The sequence below is a fragment of the Halichoerus grypus genome, chromosome 4 (genome assembly GCF_964656455.1).
Source record: "Halichoerus grypus chromosome 4, mHalGry1.hap1.1, whole genome shotgun sequence".
Lineage (NCBI taxonomy): Eukaryota > Metazoa > Chordata > Mammalia > Carnivora > Phocidae > Halichoerus > Halichoerus grypus.
Window position 1 is genome coordinate 166,725,589 of NC_135715.1, and position 27,658 is coordinate 166,753,246.

The 27,658-nt window shown below is 39.2% G+C and overlaps 1 protein-coding gene across 1 annotated transcript in view; it reads left to right on the forward strand.

The window, feature by feature from the left end:
- The window catches only part of PTH2R (parathyroid hormone 2 receptor), a 77,074-nt gene extending 52,381 nt beyond the window's left edge, over window positions 1-24,693 (forward strand). Inside the window, exons 9-13 of the mRNA XM_078071271.1 lie at window positions 4,767-4,833; window positions 13,468-13,562; window positions 20,616-20,754; window positions 22,205-22,246; window positions 23,510-24,693. Of these exons, the coding sequence (XP_077927397.1) occupies window positions 4,767-4,833; window positions 13,468-13,562; window positions 20,616-20,754; window positions 22,205-22,246; window positions 23,510-23,905 (739 nt within the window). The 3' untranslated portion in view covers window positions 23,906-24,693. The remainder of the gene's footprint in view (window positions 1-4,766; window positions 4,834-13,467; window positions 13,563-20,615; window positions 20,755-22,204; window positions 22,247-23,509) is intronic.
- Window positions 24,694-27,658: the final 2,965 nt, after the last annotated feature.

Consider the following 27,658-nt stretch of genomic DNA (forward strand, 5'->3'; position numbering starts at 1 on the left):
ATTTGGAATTTTAGAGAAGGTAAATCCTAAGGCATTTTTTGGTTTAATCCCCTCATTTGAGAGATGAATAAAATGAGACCCAGAGATATCAGGTTGCATCTTCGTAGCCTGTAGCAATTTTGACTCATTCACCTGTTCAACAGACATTCCAAGCCTTGAGCACAGAATGCAAGCAAATATATTCACAATGCATTTTATATTGAATTAGATAATTAGTTTTCTTAGTTATCTTGTATTATTTCTTGAAAATTATAAACTAAATCATCAACCATTAATGGTAATATGTATCTTCAAGGAAAAAATTATTATTTTTCAAGGAAAAAAGTTTATTTTTGAGGCAAAGAATCCTTTGCTACATAATATTTAAAAAGTGCAACTGACATTGAATATTGCTCTAAAACAGTTGAATTAATGTAAAAAAATTAAATATGTTAGATCATGTGACTCCTCTGTACAAAACATTTATTCCTACAAACTCAGAATAAAATCTTGAATTCTATAGTGTCCTGATCTGAGCATGATAATTGGGTTAAGGGGTCATTTTATATTTATTTTGCATATAAAATAAAACTGTATTATCACAAACATGGCATGATTTCAAAATTGCCTAATTTGATTTTTCATGGAATTCAGCTTGTCTCTAGATAGAAAGTTTTTGAGGGTTTTCTTGATAGTAATCTGACCTACATATAGTCCTCTGTCACAAAGTTCAGGTAGAGAGAGAGCTTGGAGCATCTCCAAAGGAATTTGGGGTCTCTGTCCTATCTCTTATATTTGAGATTCTTCTTTTTCTGACTTGGCCTTTCAAAGTCTAACTCTGATTTTCTCTGCATCTTGGCCATTTAGAGTTAAGCAAATCAGATCCAGCTTTGGAAGACACTCTAAATGCTATTGAATATACAAAGGAAGTCTTACAGTTCTAAAATTCTATCAAAAGTTATTTGGCTAAGGCACCTGGGTCGCTCAGTTGGTTAAGCGACTGCCTTCGGCTCAGGTCATGATCCTGGAGTCCCGGGATCGAGTCCCACATCAGGCTCCCTGCTCAGCAGGGAGTCTGCTTCTCCCTCTGACCCTCCTCCCTCTCATGCTCTCTGTCTCTCGTTCTCTCTCTCGCAAATAAATAAAATCTTAAAAAAAAAAAATAAAAAAAAAAGTTACTTGGCTAAGGTAGGGTAAGAAAGTTGAATAGTTTCAATTGGACAAATGAGCTTTAAAAAGTGGGTATTTTTGTTTCTCTTTCTTTTTACTTGCAAAAACAAAACACCCTATATGATACCTTATCACCTTCTCCCTGCTCATGCAAAGGAAATGGAATGCCAGCAGGAAAGGTGGGTCCCGTAATACAAAAGACCAAGAAAAGATAGCCTCTGTCATTTCTAGGAAATCTGCATGGCTCTCAGGGCTTCTGTACTTCCTCTTCTCAGATTGTGAGTTATGGACACAATGCAGCGTTCATTTCCCTGGATCTCTCCTGCAGAATAATGCATTTCCTATTCCTAATCCTGACTGAGAAAGTTCTATTTTCTAGGCAGACCTCTGTGCCTCATCCTCAACTTTCACAACTGCATTTTTACTGACATTCATTTCTCCGTTTCTAGAGTGTTAAAATTTCATTTACAAAGTCTGAATAGAGGGTAGTTTCTGAGCCTTGTTAACAAACACAGTGTGAGATGGGACAGGGAAGAATTAATGAAAAACAAGGATTAATAGCATTTTCTTAAAAAAAGAATCTGAAATCTCAGTTGCCTTTCATATCAAAGGGCAAATTTGAAGCTTTGACGTTGAAAACTATCAAAGGCAAGTTTTTCTAGTTTTTATAGGTAGCTGGTTTTGACCTATTTCTAAAGTATTTTGCAGAGCTGGAATTGTGCAATTGAGTTGCAGTGTGTTAGGAGACACAATGATGAAATGTTACTGAGGCAAAGAAAGAAGATTGTGAAGATACTACCAAATGTAAAAGCAAAAAGAAAATTTATAGAATCCAGGAGTCTCGTAGCTAGTGAATCTGTATTCAATTTATATTCATACTGTAAAATATGCCACTTTCCATATAGTAGAAAACCTTTTTAGGGTAGTGTGATAGATGTTCTGCACAACTCAGGAACACTCTTTTATCCTTCTTGTCTGGTTGAATAATGTGAAGAATAGACGTGTGCAAATAATGCTAGGAAATATTTAATAATGTGCAAGTGCAAACTTTCCCTGTCTTTGATATTTCCATGTTATGCAAACTTCAAGTCCATTGACTTTGCAGATTTCAATGTGGTGGGGCCGGAATTACACTTTGGTCTTGAGGTCTAGTTGATTCAACTGTGGTACATCCTTCCAATGGAATGCTGTGTACTGAGCAGTCTTGGTATTGATATGGAAAGGAATAAAAAATACACTGTTGAAAGGAAAGAGCCAGTTGCAGAACAGAGTATACATTGCATTTTTTGTAGGGCAAGGGAGAATAAGATGATAACATCTGTGTCTGTATATGCATGAGAATCCACTGGAAGCATGTAAAATAAAGAAAGAAAAGATGTTACCTATAAGGAGAGAGGCAGGGGCAGAGGAAGATAGGGACATGGGAAGGACTGAGATGTCTCAATGGCTGTCTTTTTATACAGTTTGATTTTTGAAATGAGAATGTATTGCCTACATAAAAATATTAAAATGTAAACATAATATAGTCATTACGTATGTACTGAAAGTGTTCTACCTTCAAGAATAGTTGAAATAGCTTTTTATTATCCAGAATTTGTTCATTAATGTAAAAGTAACTTATTGATAAATTTATCATCTAAAATTAAATAATTATCATTATATCCCCAAAATTTCTTTTTTTTAAAAAGATTTTTATTTATTTATTTGACAGAGAGAGACACAGTGAGAGAGGGAACACAAGCAGGGGGAGTAGGGGAGGGAGAAGCAGGCTTCCTGCGGAGTAGGGAGCCCCATGTGGGGCGTGATCCCAGGACCCGGGATCATGACCTGAGCCGAAGGCAGGTGCTTAACACTGAGCCACCCAGGCGTCCCATCTCTAAAATTTCTTTATAAAATTTCATTTATTTTTATTTTTATTTTTTTTTTAAAGATTTTATTTATTTATTTGACAGAGAGAGACAGCGAGAGCAGGAACACAAGCAGGGGGAGTGGGAGAGGGAGAAGCGGGCTTCCCGCCGAGCAGGGAGCCCGATGTGGGACTCGATCCCAGGACCCTGGGATCATGACCTGAGCCGAAGGCAGACGCTTAACGACTGAGCCACCCAGGCGCCCTAAAATTTCATTTGTTGTCCCCACAATCAATGCTAGGTTTTGTCTAAGGAGAAAGAAACTGAGGCTTTTATTTATGTACCTTTAATGTATAAAAACTGCTTAAAGTGCTACATTAAAGTTTCAAGTGGAACTAGTTTTTCTCAACACTGTTCCAAACCAGTTTGAGTGAGATTGAATCAAACTTATTTTGAATTCAGTTCAATCCAACAAATATTTGTTGACTACCTATATGTTCTGTATTATTCTAGGCACTTAATAATACATCAGAAAATAACAATGATCCCTGTTCATGTAGAAACTAAATTCTAGCTGGGGTGGGAGTGAAGCAGAAGATAAACATAACAAATAGGTAAATTATATAGTGTTTTTATTAAGTACTGCTAAAAATGAACTTTTAAAGTTAAAGATAAAATCATGGATTTTATGCAGATACAAAATGAGCACTTGTCAAAGATATTTTAACTCACTAATTATGGAGGGAAACAGTAAGATGTTATAACTTGTTCAAAGAAGAAATAAATCACATGCCTGTGTTTAGCAAAATGAATACTGAAATAAATTTATAAATACATGCAACAATTCAGTATTCATAAGGCAATGATCAATCACATTCCACTGAACACAACTAGTTTTCATTTCTATGCACAAAAATCATTTGCATCTAGTTTTCTGTTGCATTTCTACCAACAGGAATCATTTGCATTACTGTCAGCTTTCTATTGCATTTCGATGGATAAGAATGATTTGCATTGTCCCGCATCGGGCTCCCTGCTCGGCAGGGAGTCTGCTTCTCCCTCTGACCCTCCTCCCTCTCATGCTCTCTGTCTCTCATTCTCTCTCTCTCAAATAAATAAATAAAATCTTTAAAAAAAAAAAAAAAAGAATGATTTGCATTATTGTCAGTATTCTACAGTACGTGGAGGTATAACATAAAATCACTGGAACTTCTGGAAGTAAGAGGACTTTATCTTTCCAGTGATAAGAAAAATGAAGTATCAGGTGCACCACATTCATTTATTTATTTATTTAGGATTATCTCAGAGAGAGAGAGAGAGAGAGAGAATTGGGGGGAGGGGCAGAGGGAGAGGGACAGGGGAAGCACACTCCCCACTGAGCGGGGAGCCTGACATGGGGATCTATCCCATAACCCTAAGCCAAAACCAAGCGTGGGACTCTCAACCAACTGAGCCACTCAGGCGCCCCCATGTGCACCACATTTAAAAGAGAGTGATTTTTTGTGGCTCTGGAAATGTGGTTTTGAATCTTATTGCTATAAAAATAAACAATATTTATAATACTCTATAGCTAATAGTACAGAAACCAGGAGCCATTACACATTTTTTTTTTTTTACTGGGTTGAGTGTTTTATGAGATTTGTTTTTGTCTACTTATTTTTTAATCAAAAGCTTGGGACTGGAATGTTCAGTAAAACTTAAAATGCTACTTAATTCTCACTGCCTATTTGCTTTGCCAATTTATTCATGAAAGTTTTTTTCATGTCTCAGATGCTGGGAACTTAGTGCTGGAAACATCAAGTGGATTTACCAAGCCCCAATCTTAGCAGCTATTGGGGTAAGTGTTAAAACCCTGTGTCATGGAAAGAAAGAAAAAGGATGCATAATTAAACTGCTGCTAAAACTAAGAGAAAGTGTGCCTCTCACTTTGTTCTACAAAGGTTTAGGAGACTCATATTACAGCAATAGCTGTTAGGAGAGTCTGGGCTGGGGATCATATCCATATTCATGGCTGACACTGAGATCCATGCAGAAAGCACATACCCTCCCTTTAATGAGCTAGCACATGGGTTCAGTTCTGGGGCTTCAGAATATCTGTGAACATTTACATGTTCAAGCAGCTGGAAGGTCCTAAAACTCTTCCACCTTTACATCCATTATGTTAGAGTTCCACTTCAACGTTCTGATCACTTGGTAGTAGTCAGGAGGAGGAAGCAAATAGCCAGAGAACAGGGGAATTACTAAGAGAGTGAAAAATGATAGTATGATTCATTATAAAGCATTTACTAAAGCTCTTACTTGGCATGCCGTCCCCAAGGAGTTAAGATGATTCCATATGGAAACATATCCCGCAGAATCCTGTCTGATAGGTCATGGGAAAAAGACTGGAGTAAACAATGCATACTGCGAGGACCTTTTATGTCTGTAGTATTTCACCTACATATTACATGTGTATTGTGAAAGAAAACAAAGTTACACTTCTTTGTGTCTGACACAACCCCCCAAAATGTTTATTCTTGACTTCCCTTGAAGATTTTATCTCATTAGCTTCTCCATGATTTGATGAAGAAATTATACTTGTATTAATTCAAGATTATAAACATCTTAAAAAGAGGACTTATGTTCCCATATTACCTGTTAAATCCCTTGAAAGTAATACAGCAGCACAATTTTTAACTAAATTTTTTTTTTTTTTTTTTTTTTTTTATTTATTTGAGAGAGAGAGAATGAGAGACAGAGAGCATGAGAGGGAGGAAGGTCAGAGGGAGAAGCAGACTCCCTGCCGAGCAGGGAGCCCGATGCGGGACTCGATCCCGGGACTCCAGGATCATGACCTGAGCCGAAGGCAGTTGCTTAACCAACTGAGCCACCCAGGCGCCCAGCTAAAATTTTTTTTGGTCTTTGTTCTCCACTTTTTCACATTTCTCATTTTGTTTTCTGTAGCATAATGCATCACCGGGTTTGTCATTATGTTGCCATGCTTGATGGCAGAGGGACAGCTATTAATGGGACTGAGGTTTTGTAGGATCTATCCAGAATCAGAGAAAAGCTTATTTATCTCATAGGAAAAATGCAGAAAGAGAAATAGAGAAGCTTGAAAAGGACTCTTCATTTCAAAAGCTCATTAAGTAAATGTTTATAGGGGGAAATAAAATGTGGAACACTTTCAGAGAATCCAGTTTGTATCCTTGTTAAAACAGCCTGTTAGCGGGGCGCGTGGGTGGCTCAGTCGTTAAGCGTCTGCCTTCGGCTCAGGTCATGATCCCAGGGTCCTGGGATGGAGTCCCGCATCGGGCTCCCTGCTCATGGGAAGCCTGCTTCTCCCTCTCCCACTCCCCCTGCTTGTGTTCTTTCTTTCGCTGTGTCTCTCTCTGTCAAATAAATAAATAAAATCTTAAAAAACAAACAAACAAACAAACAAACAAACAAACAACAAACAGCCAGTTAGCAAATTAGACCCCATTTCAATGTCCTAGGAGAAGCTGGAAATGGACAGTGGATAAATGAATGAATGACTTAAATTTATAAACTCTTATCATTTTAATTTTAATGAAGTACTGCTATTTTAGTCTAGAGATAAACCATCCCATTAAACCATCTATTGATAAACTATATCCCTGGGGAACGTCAGTGAACTTAAAGTTACAAATTAACTTTATAAAGTAGTGTCTGGTGTTTACTACTCTGATTTCCCTTTTATCCACTGATATTTTATCCTCGTCTGTGCTTCCCAGCCTTTCATTTTTTTTCCTCCTAGTTCCTCCACTGTGTTTGCTTGTTCATCGCTTACCATCCACTTTTTAAGGGGATAACTCAGGTCTTACTACTTTTTTGTGTCCTCAGTGCCGTGTACTGGAATCGTGAAATAAGAGATAATTAAATATTATATGAAAATGTAGCAAATTTAAGAACATTAAGTTTGAGTTTTCATTTGATGAAAAGAAAAGACATATTAAAACTCCAAGAGATCCTTGCAAAATTAAGAATTGAAGCAAAGGATCAGGTCATGATCCCAGGGTCCTGGGATCGAGTCCCACATTGGGCTCGAGTCCCACATCAGGCTCCTTGCTCAGCAAGGAACCTGCTCCTCCCTCTGCCTGCCTCTGTCTCTCTCTCTCTGATAAATAAATAAAATCTTAAAAAAAAAAAAAAGAATTGAAGCAAAGGACAGTGGACAAAAGTAAATCATAGGACGTCCCCCATTGAAACAGTTGATTTTTAACTAAAGCTTTGTTTTTTGTTTGCAGATCTTAGTTACTCACATTGTCAACATGGATGAGAAGTTTACTTGCTGAGGTTTCTAAATTGCAAAGAAAAACAGTAAAGTTTGGTGATTATAGCGGTTCTAGAAGATTCCCTGTTGGGGAAAGGGGAAAGGGAGCTAGAAATGATGGTATACTCAATGCATATGCATTTTAAAGAAAACTTAGATGGAAGCCATTTTCATCTTCTTGAGTTAAATGATGACACCTCCAAAGCAAGAATTCTTAAGTGTTTTTCTAATATCACAACATTCATTTAATTTCAAAAATCATAGTCATGATCTCAGGGTTGTGAGATCGAGCCCTCTGGGGCTCTGTGCTCAGTGGGGAGTCTGCTTGAGATTCTCTCCCTCTCCCCCTCCCCCCATGCGTGCTCCCTCTCTTTCTAAAATAAATAAATAAAATATTTTTTAAAAAATCAGAGAAGGTTCAAGAGCACCTTTCTGTTCACTGAGTACCTTTTTGTTTTAGTATAACAATTCAGTCATCACAGTTCCCTTTAAGATTCCCTCACTTTACTGTAGAACCAGTGTGTAAAGGAAGAGATGTGCCCCAAAACCCATCCTAGTGTTTTGAGTGAGGTGCTCCTTCCTCTCAGCTGTTCAGTGTCCTGAAGCCAGGAAGGATGATGCAAATAATAACAACAAACACTGCATAGTGCCCTGCAGTGGGCACTGTTCTTAGTGCTTTATTTACATAGATTTATCTAATCTCCTAAATGAAGAAACTGCTCAAGATCACAGAGCTAGTGAATGGTGGAGTGGTATTCTAACTTCGGGGTCAGTGTCCCTACCCAGTGAACTCCCTGCACATACAATAAAATCCAACATCCCCAATGGTCTAGGGAAGACCCTGTCACTCGTGCCTACATCCTTTACATGCAATACCTCAGCCACGTTGTTTTCCTTTCAGTTCCTTGAACCTGTCCACCTCTGCCTCCTCAGGGCTATTCCATATTCTGTGCTGTACCCTCGGAAGCCTGGGATGAGCTTCCTTCTATTCCTCACTTTAAATGCAACTTTTTCATGTGGTCTCCTTGATGCCTCCAATCTAAATTAGGTCACCTGTTATAACCCAAAGAGCAAGGTGAGGTTTTTCCTTCTCAAGATCATCACAATGTATAAAACCTCTGATTGTTGAATGTCCATCTTGTGCACTAAGCTGTAAGGTTTATGTGAACAAGAGCCATATTTTTCCCAAACTTCTATATTTCTCGTGCCTAGCAAGCTTCCTGGCACATAGTGGCCACTCAATAAATACTTGTTGAAAAAATAAAGCCGGCATATAAAGTAGATGCCCTGGGGAACTGGCAAGAGGGAAGAGGTGAAATAAGAGCACAAAGCAAAGTTCGGTATGATTACAGAACCTCTGAGTCCATTTCATGCAATCTTTTCATTTCCTGCTAAGCACAGAGCCCAATGCAGGGCTCGATCTCACGACCCTGAGATCATGACCTGAGCCGAAATCAAAGAGTTGGACGTTTACCCAACTGAGCCACCTAGGCACTCCACCAAAACTTTTAAATATAAGTCGGATCCCTCACTTAATTCTGGCTTTGGATATTAGAATAACAGAAATTCTATTAATTGGAATTTGGTGTATCTGGGAGTAAAATCTGATAAAATGTGATCAGAATTTCTAAGCAATATAGGAAAGAGTTTGTAGAGGATAAGCATTTATAGGTTCTAATTTGAAGAAATTCTATCAAGAGAATTGAATTTTAGAGATAATCACAGACTTCAGTATAAATTTAGGAGGAATCACTTGATTTTGGAATCATAGAATCTAAAATTATTGCACTGTTATCTGTGTTTTGTTCATATGTGTTAAAACTATGTTTAAGATAACTAGAGTCATAGAACAGTAATTTTTGTTCTGAAAATAAATATCTGCAAATATAACAATTTGTTATTCACCTGTAACATGTTGATGTTGATTTGAGGATGATTTTTAAAAATTCTTCTATAGGGTTTGGAGAGTGCATATCTCATTCAATCAATTATCCATTCACTCATTTAACGAATCTTGATTAAATACCAAGAACATTGCAGGTGCTGTGTGAGGCAATGGGCATGATACAGTCAGGAGATAGACACCAATTCTCCTGAAGCTTAAGCAGAGTGGGTGAGGCAAACACTTACACGTGACAAGTGCTGTGGTGGGGCTGGAACAATTTCTGAGAAAAGCTGACATTCAGCCTGAAACCTAGGAATGAGCTAACCTAGTAAGGAAGGGAGAGCGGAGAGAGTGGAAGAATGATCCAGGCAAAGGGGACTCTAGGAACAAAGTCTCTGAGATAGCCTGAGGGGCCAGAGGTTTCAAGGCTGAAATTTGGAGTTCTTTGTTTCAATTCATCTGTGGTTCACTTTGAATACATCTTTAAACTTTTAATTGAGAAAGAATCTAGTGTTTATATTTGCATTATTTAAAAACCATATTTGCATAAAATTTGTTCGATGACTGGTTTTAATGCTTATGGGTGGTCATTTTATTCACCTCTCAGTTTCTTACTTCTTCGTTTTATCTGTACTTTGCCTGAAGTAGACCTTTAAGCAAAATTTTAGAGGAAGTTCACATGAGAGATACAAGGACTCTCTAAATAATTTTCTCTTAGAATTATTTTTATATCTTTTTTTTTTTTAAAGATTTTATTTATTTATTTGACAGAGAGAGACGCAGCGAGAGAAGGAACGCAAGCAGGGGGAGTGGGAGAGGGAGAAGCAGGCTTCCCGCGGAGCAGGGAGCCTGATGCGGGGCTTGATCCCAGGACCCGGGGATCATGACCTGAGCCGAAGGCAGTCGCTTAACGACTGAGCCACCCAGGTGCCCCTTTCTACATCTTTTAAAATGAAATTTAAAAAATCTCACTAGAAGTTTCCACTTGGTCTTGTTCTTTTTTCACTCCATTTGCCCAGTGTATAATGTCATTTATACGGGCTCAGATGTTCCCTTAGCACAGGAATTTTCTTCTCTTACATTCTTATTGATTCGTTCAATTTATCATAATCTTTTCTACAGAGAGAGAAATAAATCTGCATGGTGACTCTCAATTCCATGTCATCCATGTAATCATCTCTCCCGTCGTCATATGTGTCTTTGTTCCTTATCCCCCCATTTGGGAAGAGTCTTCAGTGGTCTTCCACATTGCTGAATGTGTTCTCCTGCTTTGTTAGATCTACTGTTTGCTATTTCTAATATTGATTTTAAAACTTGATCATATTTTAGATTCTTTACAATCTTTTCTTAATCCATCCTGCTCTTCAAGAAATTTCTGTCTCGGGCGCCTGGGTGGCTCAGTCGTTAAGCGTCTGCCTTCAGCTCAGGTTAAGCCCTGCATTGGGCTCCCTGCTCTGCAGGAAGCCTGCTTCTCCCTCTCCCACTCCCCCTGCTTGTGTTCCCTCTCTCACTGTCTCTCTCTCTGTGTCAAATAAATAAATAAAATCTTTAAAAATAAAAAAGAAATTTCTGTCTCCATCTCAATCTACTATAACTCAACTCTCTTTTATGGGCAGCATGGTGCTGTGGTTGAGTCCCTGCTGCGTGTCATCCAGGCTGCATGGGCCTCAGAGCTCTGCCACTTACTGGCTGTGTGACCAGGAATAATTAGTGGAAGCTGTTACTCAGGTTCCTAACCCACAAAATGGGGGCGATGATGGGCCTATCGGCCTATCTCATTGAACTGTTGTGAAGACTAAGAGTCAATTCATGTCATACACTTAGAATAGTGAATAAGTAGTCGATAACTTAGTTCCTAATTAACCTTTATTCTATACTTCCCTAAATTATTCAGGGTAATTATTTGGAATTTTACCCAACTGGGGTTGGAGCTATCAGTATGTGTGTACATGGGTATATTTTGTTAACTGATCTTTTAAGGCAGCAAGGGTTTGTTTTTTTTTTAAAGATTTATTTATTTATTTGACAGAGAGAGAGAGCAACAGCAGGGGGAGCGGCAGAGGGAGAAGCAGACTCCCCGCTGAGCAGGGAGCCCAACTCGGGGCTCGATCCCAGGACCCTGAGATCATGACCTGAGCTGAAGGCAGACGCTTAACCGACTGAGCCACCCAGGCGCTCCTAAGGCAGCAAGTTTTACCCAATCTTAGTTTTTATTAATTCTTTCCATAATCCATTTCATTGTCCTTAAATGCATCTTCTTAGTTATTAAACTGATGTATTGGATGTGCGTATCTTCTTTAGTCAAATTTCTGTCAGTTTTCAGTATTTATTTAGTGTGGTCTACTGGCCTGAGAACAGAGTTCCTGGTCATGGGCTTTTTAATAGGGATAGAGTTCAGGGTTGGCCCATCTGAAGCCATCTCTAATTCTTCCTTTTCCAGGGATAGGAACCGACCAGTGACACTCCCCAGCCGGCACTGCTCCCACGGCGCTGCCAGCCTCAGTGCCTACCCTTTTGTCCCTTGCACAGTAATTACACAGCATCGCTTTCCACCATTTTCACTCCCAGCTGCACTGTATTGCTGGGGGCTGTGGTCATAGGGAGAGTGGAATTAACGGGGCACGGCATAAGTGGCCATTCAGAAAGAAGCACTCATGTGACATCTGTGAGCAGCTCTCACCCTCTTATTGAAAAATATTTTGCATCTTGAGCCAGGTGTTGCAGCGGGTGAGGATGAACGGAGATCCTCAGCTCTCATGTTTTGCATCTTTTTATCCTCCTGAAGAGAAGGTGTAAGGTGGTGGTTAAGAATTCACAGTACAGACCCACATAGACATGGTTCAGATTCCCCTAATAGCTGGGTGGCATAGGTCAAATCACTTGATCTCTTTGAGCTGGCGTTTCTTCACCCATAATAAAGGGACATAAAAATGCTTCTCCCATATTCATGTGAGTTAAACTTGAGTGCTCAATAAATGGCAGCTCTTACTAGCCTGAAGAATCCTTCTTCCACCAGCTCACAGCTCACCTCTGTCCTTCCTCCCAGGTATGGGATTCATGACTCAGCCCCTGGTTCCTATAGAAAGCTGTAAAATTAGTGAGAGGTGAGAGGTTCCTACAACGTAGTCAGTGGTAGGATGGCAAAGAAGGTGGCAGGGGGTTAAGGGCTGATCCAGTTGATCATCTGTATCAGGGAGTGGGGCACATGAATTACCCCAAATTCTCTAAATTCCAGAAATGGTTGAAAACACTACAAGATGATTTATTTCCAAGAATACAGATCTTGATGGTTCTTCTTTTCCTGCTATTACTCTCCCACTGACACAAACCTACTCTTGACAATCCTCTTTTCCATTATTCCTAAGTAGTAGCATTTTCTGGACTGCAGACATCTTCCTGAATAAAGGGACTCTAGTGGTTCAGGCTTCTACTTCCTCATGACCCTGGATCTGAAGATCTTTTCTTTTTCTTCCTTTTTGATCTCTTCACTTCCCTTGAGGGCCTCAGACATAAAAGGGCTTATCTTACCAACACCTTCTCCCCATTTTTAAAACCAGAACTTGATTGTCTCTGGGGGTGCACACACCTGTAATATTTCAAATTCAATCTAATTGCTTGCACTGGGGGCCTTTTCTCATACAACATCTTGTTTGTGTGTGTATATATCTGAGAAGTGTTTAAAAATTTTTTTTAAATTGAAGTATAATTAACATACAGTGTTAATATTAGTTTCAGGTGTACAACATAATGGTTTAACAATTCTTATGTTACTCAGTGCTCATCAAGATAAGTGTGTTCTTAATCCCCTGTATCTATTTCATCCATCTCCTCCCACCACTTGCTTTTTCAAAAAAAACCTTATACTTCACCCAATACTTTTCATATGTCATAAGAGAGACAGTGTCCCCCAAACAACTCTATTATTCCTCTCCCTAAAATAGATACAGAAGCTGGGAGTTCATTTCAAAAAGGGGAGTTGGTTATATTTATATAATAGGTATTATCCTTTATCCTGCCAGTCTGCCACAGGACTTTATCTGAACTTTGGTTTGGAAATTCCCCATGGATTCTGGCAGATCATCCTCTGGTATTTCTAGTTTCCAGTGCTGTTGAAACTTTTTATCTCTATGTTTTCATGAGGGCAACTCAAGAATCACTAGCTGTCCAATACCTTATCTCAGAGTCCCTCATTCACATTTGTGGAATAGGTAATTTTCAGTTTTTGAATACAAAGAAGTTCAATTTATATAAATTTTTATAAAAATCTTGAAGGCTACCTTAATAATGCTTTGTAATATTACCTTCTCTTTCAGCTCAATTTTATTCTGTTTCTGAATACCGTTAGAGTTCTGGCTACCAAAATCTGGGAGACCAATGCAGTTGGGCATGACACAAGAAAACAGTACAGGTAATTGCAGGACAGGCACCCACCAGAGGAAATATTTGGGTTACTATTTAGAGTAAAGAACAGATATTGATTGATCTGAAATGTCTCTGAGAGATAAATTTATGAATATGAATTTTCATTTGGTTTAATTGTGCAATTTACCAGAAAAGTATATGTATTTTAGGAAAATATAAATAACCCAAAACCTTTAATGTGCTTAAATTTTAAGTATTAATTAATATAATTTTTTTATCTGTTATTAGCATATTGGAATTTTCCCATAAACTGTGTGACTTCCTAGAAAATCTCTTGTTGATGATCTTGGCAGACAATTTTATCTGCATTCTTAAAATAGTATCTTCATAACTGAAAATATCAAGAAAGTGAGTTTGCTGTATTGTTTCCAATCTGTCCATCAGACTGGCCCCTACCGAATATAAATTTTTAAGAACTTTCCAAGGCACTGATTGAGTGAGGTCCATTATTCAGTCTTCCAAGAAGAAAAGGGCAAATTGAGAGTTTATGATCATTATCGAACTATCTTAAGGGTGTGCCAACTTTTTCCAATGATCATTTTGGGAGTTCTGGATAATAGCAGCCTCTACCCAACTGGATATACACATCCATTAGTCTGGTGGATTTGGATTGATCTTTATAATCCCAAGGCAATAACTATTTCTTTTTGTCTTGGATTGTTATGAAATGCTATCTGAGACACAGAAAGGAAGAAACCATAGTCAGCATTTTGGTCCTGTGTCACAAATGTTCTCGAAACCCTTTGTTGAGTCATTTCCCTCTACTGTTTAGGCAACATTCTCTGTCAGGCAGAAAAGATGATGGGTATGGACTGGAGTCTGGAATAGGATGCACAGTATGAACAAACCAGCAGCTGTAGGCTCCAGTCATTTGTAATGTGCTGCAAGCAGTAGTGTTATAAAGTAAATTGTGCTTAAGAGTTTCCAGTGAAGGGCCATGCTATACTCATAGCATGTCTCATGTTGCATCCCACTGATGAAGACAAAGGCCAAAGGATGATAGAACAATGGAAAATGTAAATAGCTTTCCATTCTTCTCTGTAAAGTGGAACAGTACAAAGGTTTTTGAAAGCTGTTTATTTCTCTAGCCCTGAATAAAAGCTCCTTATTTCTCTAGTTCCGAATGATGTGAACTTGTACTTTCAGTTAAAAGTTGCCCAAGAGATTTGAGAAACTCTGGAAGAACAAAGGGTGAATTATCTTAAAAAATAGACTAGACAATATTTTGAGTTCATTCATAGGAGATTATTTCTCAAAATAATGGAAGAGAAACATTTATCAAGGATTGAAATAATCTACTATTCATAATTCAGAATAAATTTTAAATAATCTGGGGCCCGGAAGTTTTTAAATTTTGGAGCCATTAATTTGAACAGGGTCTAGACTAATAGTAGTCATGGAAAGTATTTTCCAGTCAAATACATTTTTTTTTAAGTAGCTGAAACAGTATTCTTACTAATGTCCGAAGTTAAGCTACAGATAAAACTATGGTGAGGAATAACTCTCTTTCTTTTTGGAGAGAAAAATGTGGGTACTTACTTGGCAGTGATTTGGGAATTCAATTCAGTATTTAGTTTCTGAGGCCTTAGATTACCAAATTTAAATACCTTCTCACTTTGTAAATAGACCTAGAAAAATGTAATTTGTGTCTTTGTCCCGGTGAAATTCTATCTATGAGGCTCAACTGAGTATTTCAATTTACACCCACTCATTTTTTTGTACCTTTAAACTTATATTTCATTTGGTTATTACCTTTGTCAAACAAATGTTCAAATATCAAATATTCTTGCTAACAATGAAAAAATATATGTATATTATATTTATATTTCCAAATGGTGGCATCTAAAACAGTTTTTAAACACATTCTCATGCATATAACTCTCTGAAAGACTGAAAACATCTTTCAAAGCTGAGATAGTCTCTCCCGGTGAGCATGCACACATACACAAAGAAAGACTTTAGAAAAGTACATGGTATCCCTTCATTGATATAGTGGCTTAAAACTGAAATGAATTGCCTTCAACTCAGGTCATGATCTCAAGGTCCTGGGATCAAGCCCTATGTCAGGCTCCTTGCTCAGCAGGGAGTCTGCTTCTTCCTCTCCCTCTGCTCCTCCCCACTGTTCTGGCTCTCTCTTGCTCTCTCTCTCAAATAAATAAATAAAGTCTTTTAAAAAAAGACTGAAATGAATTAATACAATCAGCTTTTAAGAAATTGTTTATTTTGAGATAACTGCAGAGTTATATGCAGTTATAAAAGTAATACAGAGATAAAATAAAACATACAAGTAATACAGAGTTGTAAAAATAATACATATATATAATATATAAAATATATACCCTTTACCCAGTTTCCCTCGAAAGTGACATTCTACAAAACTGTAGTTCACATCAGTAATTTTAAAACAAAAAGGATTTTTAAACACACAGAGATTGTGTAGAAAATTAAATAATCTATCAGATTTAACAACAGGACTAATGCATTATTTTGTCTTTTAAATTACAACCCAGTCCCCTTGCAAAGTAAGAGAAGATTGCCAGGACTGGAAAAACATGAGATATGAAAAATGCAACATTCAGTGGAAAAGAACACTTGAGTGTTTTGGCTAATTTGACTTTCCATTCAATATTAGACAAAAATTATATTTATTATTTTTTATTTTTGGAATAAATTCAACCAGTGTTTGTTATGCAATATCATAGTAAAGAGGACAGATTTTAAGGTTGAATTGTCTACTAATTGTCTAGCTTTGGGTGAATACTTTCCTTTCCTGAGCCTCTATCCTCATCTGGACATAGGAAAATAATGGCTCTCTCACATGGTTGGCAGAATAAAAGGAGGCAACCAGTACAGGATGTGACAGGGGCATGATAGCCAACAGCTTCACTGACTGAGTGCCCTTCTTGTGCCATGCAAGAGATTCAAAGTTAAGAAGACATGGTTTCTGCCTGCGAAGAAAATTTGAGAGAGAGAGTGAGAGAGATACTGATTTAATTAAAGTGAGGACAATGCCAGTAGAGAAGCACTTACAAAGTGGTACGTGTATAGAAGAAAGGGAAAGAGTAATTCAAGCTCAAGAGGGATTGAAAAAGGCTTAGGGGAAATATTACTTTTTTAAAAAGCTAAGTTGACTCTTAAAAGTAGCGATTTCCCAGCACTTTTCACCTGGGGAGAGAGATATTGCAAGAATTGGGTATCTATTTTCTAAGTAGGACGCTGAGTCCCACACACCATTTGATTCCTTTATATTCCTCCCATGGCTTTGCCCTTGGACGCAGAGCCACCACCATGTCTCCAGCAAGCCAGAAGGCCACTTTCAGCTGGTACACCCCTGATCATCTCATCAGACAGCTGTGCCTTTTCAGAGAGCCGGGCTGCAAAGATGTACAGTGTGCATGAGTGACCAGATGGATGCTGAGCAAATCAGTGCCCAGGATGGCTGCATGATTTGATGTGAATGGAAAAATCCATCTTTATGAGTGAACTGACAGACAGATGACCCATGTATCCATTGGCCCAGCATATGCCACTACTTCAACTTATTCACTGTCATTGAAGGATACATTTTAAAAGAGGATGTAATCGTAACTCTTACACAAATATAAATGAACACACCTCAAAGATTTTATTTCACTCATTAATGAAGGAACTGGTAAGGCATTACACATGCTTAAAAGAGAATTATGAATGCTAAAATGAATTTACAAATGGATGCAAATTAGCAAATTGTTAACATCCACAGGGTATAATTAGTGGCATTCCATTGGACACAATTTGCATTTCTATGGACAGAAATTATTTGCACTGCTGTGGTAGGCAGATTTCTAAGGTGCAACCTCCAAGATTACTACCTTCCTGGTGTACATGCCCTATATAATCCTCATCCCCCACATACCTTCTTGAGCAAGACCTATGATGGGATAGTCTCTCCCTTGATTAGGTTACGTTATATAGGAAAGGTGATGGGGTAGTCACTCCTGTGACAGGCAGCCTGGAGAGAGATCCTCCTGCAGGCTTTGAAGAAGTAATCTGACATGTTGTGAAGGTCTGTGATTAAGACCTGAGGGACCTATGGCTAGGACCTCTCCGAAACTGGGAGAGACTAAATGGATATTGGTTTAAGCCACTAACTGTGGTAATTTGTTTCATAGCAATAGAAAATGAATTCAATTACTATCTGGTTTTCTACAAATTAACTTCTATCTCTACAGAGTTGTAAAAGAGCCTAATCATAGATAAAGAGAGAGAGAAAACCCAGATGGCTGAGCTAGCACGATTCCCACTAAATTTAATCTGACAGCTTTTTCTTACTCTGCATTGATCCAAACTGTCCCTAAACTTTTACATTTGTGATCATTTCACAATGTGTTGTATTCTTTCTCCCTTTCTCCCCTTCCTCCCTCACTCCCTTCCTCCCTCCCTTTCTTTCTCTTTCTTTCTTTTCTTTCTTTCTTTCTTTCTTTCTTTCTTTCTTTCTTTCTTTCTTTCTTTCTTTTTCTTTCTTTCTCCTTCCTCCCTTCCCTCCTCCCTCCTTCTCTCTCTCTTTCCCTTTCTCTCTTTCTCTTTCTTTCCTTTTCTTTCTTTCTTTCTCTTTCTTTCTTTCTTTCTTTCTTTCTTTCTTTCTTTCTTTCTTTCTTTCTCCTTCCTCCCTTCCCTCCTCCCTCCTTCTCTCTCTCTTTCCCTTTCTCTCTTTCTCTTTCTTTCTTTTTTCTTTCCTTTTCTTTCTTTCTTTCTTTCTTTTTCTTTTAACCTAGTTTTTGGCTCCTAGTCACACACAATAGGAACAATCAAAGTTAGCTTGATTTTGAGAATAGTCCTCAGGGGGATTTATCCATTCATCTTAAAGGAGGAAAGAGAAAAGAAATTTTCTTTTCAGAGTGCTGTTAACCAAGACTTCTAAAGTTCTGCGAGTGTAGTTAATGCTGTCCCCCTTTATCTGATTAGACTGAATTACAGTATCATGAAGGTACTCACAGTGTCTTGCTCATATATGCAGTGATAGGAAGAGGGTAGTCACTAGTCAGAATTCAAGAGGACAAGTGTATCCCAAAGAGCCTCTGGAAGTTGAAAGGATGAGTTAGGTCAGAGAAATCCATTGTCTTATCAGGGATGCTGCCTTGAATGAAACAGACTTAAGGTCGAATTTTCAAATTAAGTAGACTATAGGTGAGTCAAGGTAGGAGGCGTGGGACTAGAGCAGCGTAGGAGAAAGCCCATAGGCCACCAGGGAAACTATGGGTGTGAGGCAGAGCAGATGGCTCTGAGCCAAGAGGAGCAGATGGTCAGGGCACTACTGAGAGATACGAGAGGCAGAGGAGAATGAGATGGGGTAGGTGTGCAACTCCAAATGCCTAAATTAGGCATTTCAGTTTGATTCTGTGGGACATCCAGCTCCTGCAGGAGCTGGAAAGACGGTTATAATAGGAAAATGGATGTGTCTGGAAGATGATCCTCCCTAGGAAAGCGTTAGACTGTGAGAGCTCTTATAAACTTCTAGGCCCTGTTCCCTCATTTTAGAAAAAAGAAAACTGAATTACAATCACTCAGGGAGTCAATGGCAAATCTAGAACCCGAATCCATTTCTGTTTAGCTTCACCCACACAGCTTGTTTCCAAGAAGAGAACTAAGTATATAAGTAAGTACATAAATAAGGAAGGAAGGAAGGAAGGTAGGAAGGAAGGAAGAAAAGTAGCTGGAAGTAAGACCAGTAAGAAAGGGAGAAGGTTGCAATTGAGATTACTGAGGTATAAATGATTTGTAAAGAAGGGAATATTTGAGAAATAAGAAAGAATCAGCCAGATTTGACAGCTTCTTGGATAAAAAGTACAAAAGAACACATGGTGTGCTTGGATGTACTAGCTATCTGCAGTGCAAATGGATTACCGCAAACATCTGTGGCTTAAAACAACACACTTGCCGTTTAACTGTTTCTGTAGGTCAGGAACCTGGGCACGGTTTAGCTGGGCCTCCTGCTTTAGGATCTCTTACGAGGCTCAACTGATATGGCAGTCAGGACTGCAGTCTTATCCTGAGACTGGGGAAGAATCCACTTCCAAGTTTATGAGATTGTTGACAGAGTTCAGTTTCTTGCTGGCTGGTGGCCAATGTCCCCTCTCCTTGCCATCTTTCCCACTAGCTCACCACATGGTTAACTTGCTTCCTCGAACCAAACAAAGGAGAGAGTTTGCTAGTAAAATGAAAGTTACACTCTTATGAAATGTAATCACAGAAGTGACATCCCATCATTTTGGCTGTAATTGATCAGTTAGAAGCAAGGTCCAGGTCTTTGCCCGCACTCAAGGGGAGAGGATTAACAAGAATGTAAATACCAGGTCGGGGATCATTGGGGGCCATTTTAGAATCAATCATCTTAGAAACCCGGGGTTCCTCCAGTTACACAAGAAAATGTATATGAAGAGGTAGTTAAGGGAAATAAAGTCAAATTGCTTAGCTTGCAAAAAAAAAAAAAAAAAAGCACAAAACCTAGAACTATAGATATTTTGTAGAATATTTGACAGAGGATATTTAGAGAAAGTAGAAAGTATTGGCCACATGAAGTTCATAAGAAAATACAAAATGATTAATGCAGATCCAACTGTAAGAAGAGACTAGGGAGTAGTTAATTTTAAAATGAACAAAACAAGCCAAAATGTGGCCTATGAAAGTAAAGACAGTTAACATGGATTGAGGTAATACTTGTTTTAAGTCTCAAACATACATGTTAAAATAAATTTAGGACAGAAAAAAGGGCATTTCATGGCTTTATGAAAATAGTATCCTATGCCAGGAGAGTGGAAATGAGATTAGAAAGATTTAAGGTACAATAATCATGGGAAATGAGAATAAATGACTTGATTTAGCATAAAAGGACAGGAAGAAGAGGGAGGGGGTAAAAGCTAGCAGGAGCCATGGGGTCCAAAGAGATGGAAAAAATGCAGCCCCCGTTAGCTCTGCTAAGCTTCGCTTTTTTCCCAGCAAGCTGTCTCTGCTGACAGGCACTCGAAGTTGATGAATAAAAAGGCTTGGTATTCTCTTTCAGGAAACTGGCCAAATCAACCCTGGTCCTCGTGCTGGTCTTTGGAGTGCACTACATCGTGTTCCTGTGCCTGCCCCATTCCTTCACGGGGCTCGGCTGGGAGGTCCGGATGCACTGTGAGCTCTTCTTCAATTCCTTTCAGGTAGACAGCGCCAGCTAGTAATGTGGTTCTTGCATTTTGCTTTTATTCCCCCACCCCTTGCAACTTTGTTCTCTGCCCCTCTGTCTGGCTTTCATGGACCTGTCCCCAGAGGGCCATGAAAAGGCAATACTCTCTGGAGCCTGTGCTTTTAACCTCTGACCATAGCAGGAGCTGCTTCTCACAAACATTGCCTGGGCAGTGAGACAAGAAAGCATTTTGTTGTAGAATATGTAACACGTACAGAGCAGCGCGTGTCTATGGAAAATAAACAAAAGCCAAAGAAAAAGCAGACAGGGAAGAGGGGGGAAAAAGGGAAAGGAAGACAACAAAGAAGAAAAGGTAGCTTCTACCCATTTTATCTCATTTGAAAATATGATTACCATCACCCCTCACTTGGCTCTCTGCAGACACCTATCTTCTCCTCCTGGCCACTCGCTAGCCGCCTCCCATGGCTGCCTTAAATCTAGTCTCCATCCAAGGGTCTGAAGGATCTTAAAAATAAATATGGTCATGTCCCTTATCTACCAGAAGTACCCAGAGGTTTCCCACTGCACTCAGAATAAAATCCAAATGCCATTTGCTGGTGTGCCCAGCCCCCTGTGGCAGGGATCCTGTCCAGCTGTGACGTCGAGTGCCATCATGTTCCCCGTTGCCGGCTAAGTTTGAGCCCCACTAGTGTTCCTCGAGCTCATTCTTGTCTCAGGGGCTTGGACTTACAGTTCCCTTTGTCTGGAAGGCGCTCCCCGCTAATATTCACAAGGCCTGGCTTCTTTTCACTCAAACCAGCTTAAATGGTCATCTCTTCAACTCAGTCTTCATTCAATGTATCTTCTCCATTCTTCTCTTTCATACCACTTGTTTGGCCTGCATAACCCTTATTATCTTACATTTTTCTAGTGTGGCTAGTTGTTTATATTTTATCCATCATCTGTATTTCCTTCTAGAATGTAGTCTAAGGGAACAGGGACCTTGTCTGTCTTGATTGAATTGTTTATCCCTGGCATGCTGAGCAGTTTGCCCTGTAGAAGCTCAATAAATATTTTTGAATGAGTGAAACAAAAAGTTTCTTTGTCTTTTTACCATATAATAGCCTATGTCTGTAGTTTCCAGCATTCACAGTGTATAAATATCTCTTACCAATCAGGGAATATTCTGTGATCCTTGAGTGAAAACATAAATGAAGCTAATATAAGCTGATAAGAAATCAGTTATTTGTGTGTCTTGGAGTGTTTTATTCAGTTACTTGTTTGGTTCAGCTGACACCAAAGAAGGATCTCAGAAAAATATAAACTTAAAGATTTGGAAACACCAGGAGAGAATAGTTCATATAATTTTCTGAAGGAAGCATAACACAACCCAGTTTTGCAATGTATGTATTGTGATATAAGACACCTCAGTGCTGTGACCTTCTTGAGTTGTCAGCATGCTAACTTTCTCTTTTGTTCCCCAGGGATTCTTTGTGTCTATCATCTACTGCTACTGCAATGGGGAGGTAGGTTTGAAGAACCCCCCCCCGGACATCCCACAGCTCTAGCTGTTAGTAAGCTTGTAAATGGTCATCGCGGGTGACCTGAATCTCTTTAGGATCCCCAGGAATTACAGGAAAAAATGAGCAGGGAGAAAGGAGATATTTCAATTATACATGATTTTGAGAGAGCAAGAATTAATATAAATAGGCTAGTCTTTCTCTTCTAGCACTTTTCAATGTTGATTCAGTTGGAAACTCTGATAGCAAAAAACCAACTTGTTGGAATGTAAATTGATACTTGGAAGGACAGTGAATTCCATATTCCAGTCAATACTTAAACTGATATTCAATTTCAAGTCTCTAAGAAACTAAAAAAAAGTTTTCTTGGGATAAGAAAGAATATTTTGATATTTTCAAAACTATACAATGATGACAGGACGCTTTCAGTTCATTTAGGGGTTGGCTGGAGAGAAGTAGCCCTACTGTTCTTTTAGGTGACACCAGCATACCAGATTTCCACTGCTTTCCACGGAACTTCCAGATAAGCTCCTTTTTGGTAAATGGCAATAGCAGTAGAATTGAAGCTTCAACCACAGGTTGGAAGCAAGAATCCCACTCCATTAGTAATGCATTTGCAGTGCCTGCTTTTCATGTATAAGCTTCTTCCCCATTTTTTTCCTCCTTCAGTACGCCTATGCAAAAGTGATAGTATTACATTTCAGGTTGAGTACCTTCCATGCCATTCTTCAGCGGGCTGGCACTATTTATCTCTCCTTCTCTTCCAACCCATAATCCTCTTTTCCCTCTCCCACAAGTCAGATCTTTCTTTCTTTTTAAAAAAGATTTATTTATTTGAGAGAGACAGATGGATCGCGAGCAGGGTGGAGGTAGGGGCAGAGGAAGAGGGAGAGAATCCCCAGATTCCCGGCTGAGCGCCCAGCCACCAGGGGGCTCTATCTCAGGACCCTGAGATCGTGACCTGAGCCGAAATCAAGAGTCTGATGCTTAACGGACCCAGCCATCCAGGCGCCCCAAGTCAGATGTTTCTATGGGCTGCATTTCACATTATATTAGACTGCTAATCTTGGATCAGTCCTTCACCTCTCTCAAAGCCTCCGTTTATTCATCTCCGGTAGGATACCTATCTCCAAGATTTTTCAAGGTTGAGAGAGAGTATGCACATCAAGTTGCTTTGCCCTTCACCATCACTGAAGGGCAAAGGTCCATGTAACAAGGCTGCAGGGTCTCCCTGATGGTTTCTGACGCACAATGTTTCCTGCGACTTAGGTTCAGGCTGAGGTGAAGAAGTTGTGGAGTCGGTGGAATCTCTCCATCGACTGGAAAAGGACGCCCCCCTGCGGCGGCCACAGATACGGCTCCGTGCTCACCACGTTCACCCACAGCACCAGCAGCCAGTCGCAGGGGGCAGCCAGCGCTCGCTTGGTGCTCATCGCCGGCAAAACCACCAGGACGGCCGGCCGCCAGCCCGACAGCCACGTGACTTTACCCGGCTATGTCTGGAGTAACTCGGAGCAGGACTGCCTGCCACGCACGATCCACGAGGAGACCAAGGAAGGGAACGCGAGGCTGGGAGAGGAGATTGCAATGGTGGAGTCTCCCAGGCCCTTGGAATTTAACCCAGACCCGCAAGGAAGCAGGGGAGAAACCGAGGATGTTCTCTGAGTCAACATCTGTGACTTCGAAGAGTTGGTCCCTCTGGTTGTGTTAGGCGAGCTTGGCTGGCATTCCTCTGCTTGAGCCCCAGAACTGAAAATTCGGGGTTCAAAGTGTTACTTCACAGAGGTTTTCAGGTTGCATGAACTGGATTCTATAAATAGTAAAGACACAAAAGGAGAAGTGTCAGTGGAGTAGTTTATTACCTTCTTTTGGCATTAAATTCTCTTCTGAATTGTTGTGTGGTACTTGCTCTGTGATTGTTCATTTTTTTCCTGCTACTTTTGGGTAGAAAACGTTTCAATTGCTTGGCTCTAGTTTTCCCTCATAAAAATATTGCTCTAGGTATGATAGAGATCATTCCATATGTGTCATTTCCCTTTTAAGAAATTAGCAGTCCTTTTTCTCATTTTAATGTACTTCTACCACTGCATTCCTTTGGCCTGTGCATAGGAGCAATTAGGGTCTGAAAACATACCTTGCACAATGAAAGAGCTAAGCACAAGTACACACTGGAAAAAAAAAAAGTGGCTGGACTTTGATAAGATAATAAATTTGTGAAATATCTGTTTCTTTCTAGAAACAAGGAAAATTACTCCAGATAGTACTGCACCTATTCCTTCTTTTGAATGGCTCCCCCATGACCAGCCAAATCTCAGGTGTTCAGTCCTCCGTAAACATGACATGCCACCCGGTTTGCTCCGTCAGTGAGCTTGTGTCTGCAAACTGGTTCTGTTTGTAATCCTGTGTACGGATGGTAGGCACACTGCATCGGGGCCTTTCTCGTCTTTGTTGTATTACTATATTCCAGATGGCATGTGGAATAAATTAAAAGTTTGTTTTAAAGATACATTTTGGGTCACTTTAAAAGATTTTCTCTCAGCGTCTAACTTTGTTTTTGAGAACCAACCAAATGTTCCTTCCTCAAAACTACAGAGATCAGCATGTAGCTCCAGCACTTTCCCGAACTTGAAACTTCAGTCTGTTGCAATAGTGAAACATTTATTGAGTGTATGTCGGGTACCCACCATCCTGCTGGTTTTTACAAACATTAACTTATTTAATTCTCACTGCAAACTTATGGTTCAGTTTCATCATTGTTACCCTCTTTACAGATGACAATGTGACTCGTAGAGGTGGAGTGACTCACCCAAATTTGCACAGCTAGACATTGATGAAACATGGTTTCAGACACAGATCTACTGACTTCAAGTCCTGTGTTCTTAAGCATTATGCTCCACTATCACCAATGTTTATGTTTCCTATTAACCAATCAAAGCATTCAATTAATTTCTTCTGGGTAGAGTGCCTAAGAACTCTTAATATGTCTTAGCCTCTGACCTTCATGACATTTCCACTCTAGTAGGGTAGACAAATACATATAGGAAATGAAAATATTACAGAGCAATGTGTTTCTAAGTGAAACAATACAGGTGAAGCTGATCTGTCTCATTCTGCTGAATGATTTAACCAACATGCAACTGGTGTCATGATGAATAAGGTATCCTGATGTCTACACACCATCTTGAAAAATATTATACTTTCCTTCTATGCACATTCTTGCCTTCCTCTTCTGTGCCACACAGAGGTAATTTCCTTCCCAACCTGTTTATGAAGGTGCCATTGTACATATTTAATTCATCTGATTCTATGCTTTATTGTCACACCCCATGCTGTCTCCTTATCAGGAGAGAATGATCATGGGCTGAAAGACTAAGTTCAGTTCTATAGCTAATTTTCTGCAAGTCTTTATAAAAACACTTAGCTTCCTTTGTAGTTCAAGTTTTCTATCTTTAAAATGAAGATAATATCCGTCTACCTTAGTGAAATGTTCTGGTGGTAAGAGAAATCACATATTGAAAGCACTTTGTAACATAAAAATACCATACAAATACTTGATTTGGGTTGTTGTTACATTATAGTTTCAAGTTAAAATCTGGCTTTGCCCCATTATATTATAAAAGATCTTATTGGTCAGTGCAACATAACAATTGTTAGAATATATATATATATCTTTTGATAATATGGAAAATATTAAGGGTTCTTACTTTTCTTTCTTTTTTGAGAGAGCATACGCATGCATGTGCATGCACATGAGGTGGGGGGAAGGGCAGAGGAAGAGGGAGAGAGAGAATCCCAAGCAGGCTCCATGCTGAGTGTGGAGCCCAACACGGGGCTTAATCTCATGAACCCGAGATCATGACCTGAGTTGAAATCAAGAGTCCAATGCCCAACTGAGCCACCCAGGCACCCCAAGGGTTCTTGCTTTCTAAGCCAACCCCACATTTTAAGGCTAGGTCACTACTCCTTTATGTTAACAAGTATGAGTATAAGCCTCAGAGTGATCAAAATTTTCTTTAAAGTTGAGTTATTCATAAATTAAACAAATATTTACTGAAAGCCTATTTTGTGACAGATACTATGCTATGTGCTGGGGCCATAACAAAACATAAGGCATGGGATGCCTGGGTGGCTCAGTTGGTTGGGTGTCTGCCTTTGGCTCGGGTCATGATCCCAGGGTCCTGGGATCGAGTCCTGCATCCGGCTCCTTGCTCCGCGGGGAGTCTGCTTCTCCCTCTGTCTGCAGCTCCCCCTGCTTGGACGCTCTCTCTTCTCCCCTCTCTGACAGATAAATAAATAAAATCTTAAAAAAAAAAAAACAAAACATAAGGCATAATTGATTCCCAATAAGGAATAAAGAACTCCTTAGGTGCATGCTAAGGCTCTTTACCTTATCTGTATATGCACATTTTTCTTCTAGGTTTTGATGTTTGCATCCAATTAGACAATAAATTATACCACTCTTGATTTTATCAAGTAAAATATCAGGTAGTTACCAAGGATTGGCTGGTCTAGATTCAGAGGTGCAAACTACTGGCTGGTTAGCTAAATTTGGTCCATGGCTTTTGTTTTATTGCTCTGTCAAGGGATTGCAGTATAGTGTTAAGTTGCCAGTTTTGAAAATATGAATGTTTCCATGTAAAAGTTACATTTTCTGAATTATAAAAATGTCAGACTATCTTATGAGCCAAAAATCAGCTGTTAGAGCTGAGTGGTGGTTGACCTCTTCAGATGGGGCAGCAAAGGCGCTAGCATACCCAGTGCCCACCTGGCCTCACCCACTTATTTCTGTGACCTGCCTGGGCTCCAGACCCCTTTAATCTACATCTCTTGATCTAGACAATGCACTTACATAAAACTTTAACAATAGTTTTCTAAAATGTTATTGGGGAGTGACATTCTATATAATTTTCATTTTTCTAATGAAGTTAAGCAACCAAGTATTTATTTTTTATTTTTTGCAATCAAATATTTTTATGTGTAGTGGCATTTAGGCTTGAAATCATAAATATTCTGTTTAGATGAGTCTATTAAGAAAAAAATTCAACCCACAGTTTCTGTACTTTCAGATCCCAACCACACTATGCTTCACTTTCTAATTCATCACTCTTATTGCTAACATAACATATATTTTTCTCTTTGGCAACATAGCAAGTTCTAAATGCAAAAAGGACTGAATAGTATGGTAGATTACAGGGGTGTGTGAAGACAGCCATATATGGTTTGTTAACATGGATATTAAATTTTTATACCTTATTTTTCCTGTAGCCAAAGGAAGCCTGATATCAGAGAAAATAAAATTCCACTGCCTAGTATAAACAGGAATGATTTTGGTTCTGTAACTCTTACTGTCAGAGCATTGTCTCTTTCTGCTCTTGTTAAATCAAATGGAAACACCTTTGCTAAAGTTGCTGGAAGAAC